The sequence below is a fragment of the Cydia pomonella genome, chromosome 4 (genome assembly GCF_033807575.1).
Source record: "Cydia pomonella isolate Wapato2018A chromosome 4, ilCydPomo1, whole genome shotgun sequence".
Classification (NCBI taxonomy): Eukaryota; Metazoa; Arthropoda; class Insecta; order Lepidoptera; family Tortricidae; genus Cydia; species Cydia pomonella.
The window spans coordinates 6,410,610-6,421,186 of record NC_084706.1 but is presented as its reverse complement, the minus strand read 5'-3'; the positions used below and the strand labels follow the sequence as shown (position 1 = coordinate 6,421,186).

Here is a 10,577-nt window from a genome sequence, read left to right as displayed (position 1 = left end):
ATTGAAGTTGTACGCACAAAATGGCGACCGAAACATACTATTTACAGATGAAAATTTTTTTTCCATTGAAGAATGTTGTAATCGCCAGAATGACAGAGTGTATGCAAAAAACAGTAAAGAGGCAATTGCGGCTGTTCCGAGAGTGCAATGAGGCCATCATCCCTCTTATGTGATGACTTGGCTGGGTGCGTCATACTCAGGGCTAACACAGGTTCATTTCTGTGAAAAAGGTGTGAAAACTTGGGCCAAAGTTTACCAGGAAACCGTTCTCGAACCAATAGTGAAGCCCTTAAGCCACACCCTATTTCAAAACCAGCTATGGGTCTTTCAACAGGACTCAGCTCCTGCACATAAGGCAAAAACAATTCAAGCCTGGTTTCGAAGGAACAAAATTGACTTTATTGCCCACGAAGACTAGCCGTCCTCCAGCCTGGACCTTAACCCCCTGAATTATGTCATATGGCAGGTTATTGAGGAGAAGGCCTGTGCTAAACCCCACACAAATCTTCCCTCCCTCAAGCGGGCCATAGTTAAGACAGTGATGGAATTAGACATGAAAATCGTGCGTGCCGCTATTGATGACTGGCCTCGTCGTTTGAGGGCCTGTGTCAAGGCCAGAGGAGGCCATTTTGAATGATATTATCATATGTAATTCCTGATTTTGTGTACTTTTTTTTATACTACGTCGGTAGCAAACAAGCATACGGCACGCCTGATGGTAAGCAGTCTCCGTAGCCTATGTACGCCTGCAACTCCAGAAGAGTTACATGCGCTCTGCCGACCCTAAACCCGCCCCCCACTCGTTGACTTCATTTTAATATATAGTTTATTCAACTTTCGTTCGTATATTTTATGTAGTTAAAGATTATTGTAGTAACAGAATTTAGTAACCAACTAGGTATTAACTTACTAGGCAAAAAGTACTTAAGGCACATTCCTGAGCATAAACTAAGTTAATTTCCCAAAGACACTGGTATACATATTAACTCCGTTTTGAAGATAGTTAATCAATAATTATAATTATCTAATAAGAAATTTCCGACTGTGCACACTTGCCTTGTGTAGGGTTCCGTAGTTACTCTTCCGTCACAATAAGCTAAACTGGAGCTTTAAGTATAGTAAATTGATAACCAAGGGATGAAACGGTACCTTTCACGCGAGTTAAACAAATAGGCAAATTTGCATAATCAGTACCTAATTAAAGTAAGTCTTTTTACTATGAAGGGGAAACTTTTTGCGATAACTCAAAAACAGCTAAACTGATCATGTCCGCTATAGTTTTCATTTAATGTCTTTCTTAAGCTCTACTTCCACGATTTTTTTCATATTTTTTGGACCTATGGTTCCAAAGTTAGAGGGGGGGACAATTTTTTTTTCTTTCGGAGCGATGATCTCCGAATAGATTCACTTTATCAAAAAATGTTTGTTGAAGACCCCTATTAGTTTTGAAAGACCTTTCCAACGATACCCCACAATGTAGGGTTGAAGCAAAAAAAAAATCACCCCCACTTTACGTGTAGGGGAGGTAACCTCAAAAAAAAAAAAAATTTTAGTTTTTATTGTACGACTTGTCGGCTTTATTGATATATATATTCATGCCGAATTTCAGCTTTCTAGCACTAACGACCACGGAGCAAAGCCTCGGACAGAGAGACAGACAGACGGACATGGCGAAACTATAAGGGTTCCTAGTTGACTACGGAACCCTAAAAACGGTTTTGTATCTGATTGATGATCATCAAGATTCTTAGGGTATTTCCTGAATTCCTATAAAGCTGATATTTGTATTTAAGCTAGTATTAGTACACAAACAACAACAAAACAATCTAAAACTGGGAACTTTTACCCCCCCAACTCCTTAAACTAGGGGATGGAAGTTTGGAGGAAAGTTCCGCAAATTTTGAAGGATTGAAAACCGATACAGCTCCAAAAAAAGAAAGAAAAAATGTATTATTTATCAAAATATTGTCATAATCAACTTACGAAAAGAAGTGAAATTCCACCAAAAACATTGTCATGTAAAATGTTGCCATCCCGAGGCAGGCCATATGGCTCGTACTTTCAAAAAGTAATCAGTTCTCATGTAAACTCAAACTTATAACTCTTCAAGGCCAAACTTCACAAACTCTACACCTTAATAGGTTACTTGGCCGTTTCCTTACTACAACAATTACTGAACCACAGAAAGGTAATGAACAGTGAATACATTTTTCACGTTACGCCCATGTGGGTAGCGAAAGAGTTAGAAGCTTGGCGCTACATGAGAGCTGATAACTTCTTGACAGTGTGAGCCTTATGGTTTCGTCTTGGCAACATGTGACATGAAAATGTTTTTGGTGGGATTTCACGTTTTTTTGTAAGTTCCTAATGAGAATCTTCCATCCCCTAATTTAGAGGGTGGGGGTTTCCTAATAATCCAATGATAATTTAGAGCGGTATATAGGTAGGTACCTACATATATTAATAAAGTTGTGAAAACTATGGAAATTAAGGTGTGGGCGTATATGTTAAGGGTAGCTATATGTTTTTCAGTCTGTTGAAACTTTTATATTAATGGTATCCTATAATATTTATGTAAATTTGTCATCGATAAACCAAGCATTAGCATTTAAACGGCTATTGGATGAAATTGAACTACTCATGAAATCCAGAATAGAACTCCTCCACGACAAGTATTTTAGGTTTTGGGACAAATTTTAATTGTTATGACATGCACTATGCTTGACAATAATATTAATGCCATTTCAAGCTGTTTTAAGTCGTTTTTTTTTTCGACTACGTAAAGAGTATTGAAGAATAAGCATTGATAACTTAATAACTATAATATTTGAATTTAGTAATATCAATCAACTATTTTTTATTTAACATATGTATTTAAAATGACAGAAATATATAGTATGATAAGATAATACGTGTATGTATGATTCATGTTTTAATCTTCTTCTGTGTTGGGCTGTTCTGTGGGCGGGTAAACGATATTTCTTAACATTATTAAATCTTCCGGGTTTAAGTCGATACACATCGTGCCTACAATGTCCTCCACACCAAGGGTACCATCATTGCTCAAGTCCACTTCTTTTATTAGATTATCTAACTGTTTTTGTGGCAATTTATGACCTTGTTTTAAAAGTACTTCTTTTAACTCATCTCGACTAATTTCTCCGGTGTTTGCCCTATCGAATACCTTTAAAGCAGATCGCAATTCTTCTTCGACATTAATACACCGCTGCCTAAGAGTGACAATTTTAACAAACTGATCGAAGTTAATGTGACCTTCAGGATGAGGAGGTCTAACACAGAACTCTATAAGCTCTTGGAGCTGTTCAGGCGTTACGGGAAAAAGAATTAGGCATTTTAACATGTAGACGAGTTCTTTTTCAGTTATATAATTGTCGAGATCGGAATAAGCAGGTGTGTAGTTTTGATAAACCTCCCATAGTTGTTCCACTTCTGCCAACTGGTCTGGCCGCAACTCAAACTTTGGCTTGAGCGCTTCTTGCGAGTCGGTTAGGTTGTACGGTGCGGTCGGATCGGGCGGAGGTTCCTCCACATATTGTTCCTCTTCCTCTACTGGAGGCTCTTCTACTGCTTCGGGGGGTTTTTCTTCCTCAGTTTGTTCGGCTTCGATATTTTCTAAGTCCGGGATTTCTTCGCCGGATAATTCTTCACCCTCTCCTAATTGCTTATCCTTTTCTTCGCCTTCGACATGCTCGCCCTCGACCTGTTCACCTTCAACGTGCTCACCCCCAACATTCTCTCCTTCTATGTGTTCACCTTCGGCTTGTTCCCCCTCCACGAGCTCTCCATCACCGTGGTGGCCCTCTACGTGTTCTCCCTCTACGTGCTCACTTTCAACCACTTCTTTGGCTGTCTCTTCGTCATCTTTTACATCTTCTATTCCCGTTTCCGGATTTTCCATTATAAAACATATATGTAGAACTTAAAATTTTGCATTTTTTTTACTTTATAATAAAATCATACCATGAATTTATCACCGCATATTGGTTTAGAGAATTGTAACCTTAATGTTTTTATTAAATTGTTAGTTATTTTTTCATATAAATTTAGGCTTTCTAACGATATAGAGTCAAGAAGATCAATGACCCCATAAAATAAGCTTTCACGAACTTTGCCAAACATTAGCGTAAAATAAGTATAAATAAATAATATTCAAATTACGTTTTTTACGGAAATGTACAATCTGGTCTGTCAATGGACGTGATGTCATAGTGACATATCTTTTTTTAAGTTCAATCCTGATTTTGTCTGCCTTTTTCAATATCAATATACCTCTTCTCGAACTTGAAAATGGAGTGCGACTACACCGTGTGGAAAAAATCAATGGGCCCTGGAGGGAAAGTGCCTTAAAACCTTAAGTTAGCTCACTTTATTAAAAGAAAACATTCTTCATTAAAAGGAAACAAAGATGCTTTTTTTTAGTCGCTAGTTTGCCCGGGAATCGAACCGACTAAAAATTAAAAATAAAAAACAAACACTCGCTCTTTTATTCCGCTATACGATACAGTTAATGTTAATGATAAATTTCTCCAAGAAACATTAGGTTTTACACTCGTGTGTGGTATAAAAATAACCATTAAATCGAATATTTGTGTACACCAGAACATTTTTGGTTAAGCAAATTGAAGTTTTGTTTATTTTTAAAAATAGTAGAATGTTTCCTTTGAGTAAAATGTAAACTTTTCTTCCAGGGCCCACTATGTTTTTCCATCCATTTCCATGTATACATTATAGAAGGTATACATTACATAAATAATACGCCTCCTGCTGGGTACAGGCCTCACCTTCCATGCATGAGCGGGATTGGTCTATACTCTATACTCTATACGCTGGCCCAATGCGGATGCAGGAATCCACATAATATATCCTAAATATTTTGTTTTTATAATTACCTACAAAATCAAACCAATGCAAGAAAATAATGTTCGAACGCTCACCACCAAGCCACTCAAAATAATCTATTAAAGTTTACGCCGCAAATAAAGATCGAAGAAGAATCGTGTACAGAAACTAGTGATGATTTAAGAAAAAAATGCAAGTGTTGATTAACGGCTATTCTCTAAGATTATATTATTACTTTAAGCAACTCCACTCTATTGACGACCGAAATTTGAAACAAGATAACCTCTATTTAAATAAACTATTCCAAATGCCAAGAAACACTAGTCCAGCGAATGCTTCACTTCTAGGAATCTCATTAACAACGAAATATGCGCGATTAAGTTCTGTCTCAGAATTAATAATGTACGGTCGAGGAAATTGATTCTTTAGCAATTTGCGGTTCAAGTAAATTTGGTTGTTCATACTTATGCTATGAAATTTCCAGTGTAAAGTGAACCACAACCTGCTAAAGAATCAATTTCCTCGACTGTACTATAGTTATTCAAATTGAAAATCAGTATGCAAAATAATAGTTTTGTAAAAATGTAATTTTCGGTACAAGCTTTTATCGCTGACTGTACTTATTACAGGCAACAACCCCATCGAACCCATCTTATATGATTTCTAAGCTTTTTGCAAACATTTTTATTAAGTTTTTTTAAAGACATAAGTAAGATAGGCTAAAATAAGAAAACAATACAATTTGAATGGCCTAACTACAGCACTTACAAACACTGGGGCAATCCACTGGGGCACAGTTGATCACTAGATTATTTTAAAAGCTGTAGTTACTCCTCTACATTACAAGTGCCCCCGCCAAGGCCATCCAAGCGAAGCGCAAGCACTATTAGGTACCTACCTTTTCTCGAAGCGCTTTGTTTTTTGAACCCTCATAACTTGGGTGTGAATTATCCGATATAAACAAAATTCTCAGGATATGATGTCAATAAAACTAATAACAGTCGTAGTTCCTGAAGTCCTAGAAAGTTGAAATTTGGTATGTAAGTTAGTATAAAAAAACTACTAAAACTTGGAACTTTTACCTCCCAACCCCTTAAACTAGGGGAAGAAAATTTGTATGAGGTTTTTGCAAATGTTGATGCTAGAGGTCTGGAAATAGATATATACTCCTTTTATAAATAATAAAATACAGGATTTTTAGTAAATCACCCCCCACCCTTTAAATTAGGGGATGGAAGATTGTCATAAGCCACTAACAAAAACCATAAGGCTCGCACTATCAAAAAGTTATCAGATCTCATGTAGAGCCAAGCTTTTAACTCTACAAGCCCTAACTTCACAAACTCTACACCTTAGTCAGAATATGTGGCTTGGCCGTTTCGTTACTACAAGAACTATTGTATAAATTTCGCGGCAAACCCTGACTATACTTATTTGAAGCTAAGACCAAAAACCTCAGTGGCCATGGTGGCAACGGCGTACTAGAAGAGAGGCCCGTGCTCAGCAGTGGACGACAAAGGGCTAATATGATAATGATGATGATGAATACCACAACCTCCCTAAAAGGACGGCATAATCGCCACTAGTAGATGAAAACACCTACATGAGTATTTTACAAAAGCATATACTTATACTATTCCTATATATGTATTTGTGGACTCAGGATTTGAATATCATTCTTGAGACAAATCCATTGTAAACAGTATTTTGATTGCTAATCGTAAAAAATATAGTTGGAAAGTAAAACTTACTAGGTTTGGAACGTATTACTTTCAACCCACTTCATAGATATACAATGAGCCATTTTCTGTAGGACATGAGAAATGAAGAATATTTAGCTGTCCAATAAATGGGAGGAACACGTGCAAGGCCTGTCGACTTCCTTAGAAAGACATGACGCTTCATAATTGCGCATGTGTGGTCTGACCTCCTGGAAATAGATACCAGTTATAAATATAAAAATATTTTGTTACAGCAACATTGCTCCTATCTGACTTTGTCTATTCAACTTTGGGAACAAATAAAATCATTTTTATCAAATATTTTGATTTATGTCACACTACCATATGTAAATTATTTTTATTTTATATAAATTATTACATATTTCAGTTTGTCTTTGTCTATGTTCATAAAATCTATGGAGGTCAGAGGCACATATACCCTCCATAAAGCCTTGCACTTGGGTCTGGCCGGTTAGAACATAGACAAAAGTCTGCAATGTCAATGCTGTCAAAGTCATTGACGCAAAACTATTTTCATTTTCAAAACTATCAGTTTTCATATAAAATGATTAAATAACGATTTATGTTCTTGAAATAGATTTATTGATTAATTTTTAAAATTAAAAATCCACCGCACATTATCTCCGCTCAGACTCGGTTAAAGTTTAATCCATTTTACTGAACTAAGAAACAACAATTATTTCAAGGTAAGAAATATTTTAATCTATAAATAAAATAAGTGTACTATTGCCAAATTCAAATACATAAATTTAATCTTACCACCCTCTTAAGTTGCACGGCCGCCCTATCGCGTCCAAAATTACAATCTAATGAATCTAAATTCATCATAGAAGTAAATTCTAACATTGTTTTAGCTGGCAATTTAGAACTCTGGTAGCTATTTAATAGCTTATATAATACCTTGCTAATAGCAAGGTTAGTAATTAGGGGCATAGGTTATAGTATTGTTTAAAATGTGACTGTTTTGTTTTAGAGGGTGAACGTGAGCAAAAAATCCTTGGGCGTCATATCATTTCCTTGGAAAGGCACAAAATCAAAAGGCACGGATCCGCCACATAATTGTGACTAGTTGTAGTTTCCCGGTGACCATCAACAAGACCGCTGCACTGAGCTGTGGAGCAGAAAGTGTCCGACAATCGGATAGATGTAATAACAACTTTGTCTGTCATATATTCATGTATTTTTAGTTTTTAGGGCTAATATATGTGATATGATTACAAGTTACACTAATTGCAATTGTGGAGTAAAATCAGATGTGCCAAAGATCATGTTTTAGATATATAAAAAGCTATATTAAATGCAATAAATAGTATATGTATATATATAAAATTGTTTTTATCATGAAGATTTTAATGACTTCTATTTATTGTTATGAAGGTGATCTGGGAATTAAAACATGCGCTAAAAATAGATGACCTAAACATAAATAACGCCTTAAAAAAATCAAAAGATAATCACACGCACAGGATAGGTTAACTATTTGGTACCCACATCAATAATGAACCGAAATTACCGACCTGTGGTTTAATTGAATAAAATTCATATAGGTATGTAGATATTATATGGAAGTGTCACAGTTAGTTCAACAAGCCCCGTCCGATACATAAATTTGTATAGAAAATGACTTTTTTCCTGCCTATTGTATGTTTTTCGAACGAATTAAGCTCTTTTGATCATAATATATAGGAATAAAAATATTTATAACTTAATAATAACTGTATTGTTACCTTTTATATTGAAAAAACTTTAAAATATAGATATCATTATCTCTTAGGACAAAAGATGCCTGTGATTTTGATTAATATGTGACATAATATTTTTTTATTTGATAAATACTAATTTAAAAACCTCACCCCAACAAAAACAAAAAATGAAAAAACACAAAAAGAAATTCCGTCGCCGGGATTCGAACCCAGAACCACTAGCTAGAACTGGATCACTACCTACCAACACCCGCCAGGCTAAACCGGTTGTCAATTTTAGTACTGAGATACAAAGAGAGCGCCACTAGTATAAACGAACTTTTGAAAGGGGCATTTTTTTGTATGGAGTTAGCGTTCTTCTCCTAGTGAGTATTATATTCTTTGAACACGTGTCTGTTGGTCCGTTCTTTAGCTTCAAGGTTTATATTCAATATTATTGTACGCGGTGCGAGGTAGCCGCTCCTTAGGGTTGCCACTATTCAAGATTACTACGTATATAGTCTGTCAAGCCATTTCCGCCAGTAGAAAAAAGCGGCAAGTTTAAAAAAATAGTGAACATATATTTGAATTTTGCGACTTTTTCTACTGACAAAGTTGTTTGGCCGGCTATAGGTACTACATTTTATTCGAAAGAAAGAATAAAATATGTATTGCCACTTAAGTAAATACATGCATATAGGGCCTATTATTAATATTTCCGACAGTAATCAATATGTAAACAGGACCATATAGGTACATTTGTATATTGAGAATGATTACTTTTCCAATATTAGGTAACCATCAGTACATTACTCACATCATTACAATACTTGCTTGTTGTAAGATATTTTAAAGCAGCCAAGCAGATATTTTCATACATAATTCATACAGGTACAATGCCAATGTTATACAAAACTTCTGTCAGAAGATAACAGATAAAATTTAGCCAACATGGGTTCAGAGGTAGTTCAGTAAAATAGCCCCGCCTCGAGCTCGGATATGGAAATAAGGTCGGATGTGGAAAAAGTCAACTTTTCAGAAGACCCAAGAAATTACACTTTTGTTTGTAAATATGTCATGAACTATGTAAGCCATCTCGACAATAATTTTTTTAATTAATCAAGGTCTTTGTGCCTTTTATTCTGGATAAGTGAAAACGTTTTAGTTTTTTTTTATATTAAAAAGACGGTATTTATGCAAAATGTATCTGATCCGAATTATTGATTTCTTCTAAATGAATAGTACAATAGAGGCATAAAGTTGTATTTTTACATGCTTACTCTCTACCCTTTAAATATTTTTGACATAAGGTCTTAAGTTAAAATCTAAATCGTAGTTCGGTTACTAAAATTATAGGCAAAAAGTCGTATCTACTGAGGCACCTTTTAAAAAACATATCTGCATTTTAGATGCACAAGGTCTCAAGTCACTTACCGCCATTTACAAACCCGAAACATTTCAGAGGCAAAGCTATGAAAAAACTCGGAGGTCAAATTAAAGCTATATGTCTGACGAAAAAAGATCTTACAGAGGAAAAACGTTTTTTACGGTAACATATACATTTTTAAATTATTAAATTTACGTTACATTATTGGGCTGCTTATCTCACTTATATCCACATTATCTACTTATAGAAAAAATCAATAAAGCTTTTCAAAAAAAGGACAAAAGCAACCCTACCTTGCGTTTGCAGGTGCATTCCTACCGAGCGGCCCGGCCGGCCGAATTCAGCTTTACCGCCCCCTCTTACAGTGCATTGTCCAAGTTTGGACAAATAGAGAACCCTGTATGGCATGTCGTACGAAATAGCCACGACAAACTGCTTCAAATCCGAAAAAACTTAATCACCGAGACCCAGCAAGCGATTTATAGTCTTTGGTGGTTTCGTCTAGGTTCATTTTAGTTTTTGTGGTATAAAGTTTGGAAGCGGGGCGCGCGGGACGCGAGCATGCGGTCGAACGGGTTGCTCGAGCGACGACCGGAGGCGGCGCGCGCGGCGCGGTACCGGCGCGTGCGCAAGTGGTTGCGCGGACCACGTGGCGTGGCTTAACTGTGCGAACATTTTAAGGTTCGTTGAATTCAAATCGCTAGCAAAATATCTACAATTGTTGTAATGTGAATTTATTACGAATGTAGCACGCAAATAACTTTTCGAAGGTCTTTATCAGTTCCAAATGTTAACAACGTTTCGGATAAAATCTATCACCATTCTATGCTTTGTATTTAATTTAAATTACAATATAAACGTATAATCTCTAACACACAGATAATAATACATACCTACCCGGTTTGT

At 35.9% G+C, this 10,577-nt stretch overlaps 1 protein-coding gene across 1 annotated transcript; it reads right to left on the bottom strand.

The window, feature by feature from the left end:
* Nucleotides 1–2,803: 2,803 nt before the first annotated feature.
* LOC133516927 (uncharacterized) lies at nucleotides 2,804–4,245 on the bottom strand. Its single transcript, XM_061849983.1, has one exon. It carries the CDS (start codon nucleotides 3,917–3,919, stop codon nucleotides 2,933–2,935), a length of 987 nt encoding a protein of 328 aa, XP_061705967.1. The 5' UTR covers nucleotides 3,920–4,245; the 3' UTR covers nucleotides 2,804–2,932.
* Nucleotides 4,246–10,577: the final 6,332 nt, after the last annotated feature.

What these genes read in the sequence shown, in the direction of transcription:
- LOC133516927 (XM_061849983.1), bottom strand. Translation starts at nt 3,919, where the DNA reads ATGGAAAATCCGGAAACGGGAATAGAAGATGTAAAAGATGACGAAGAG.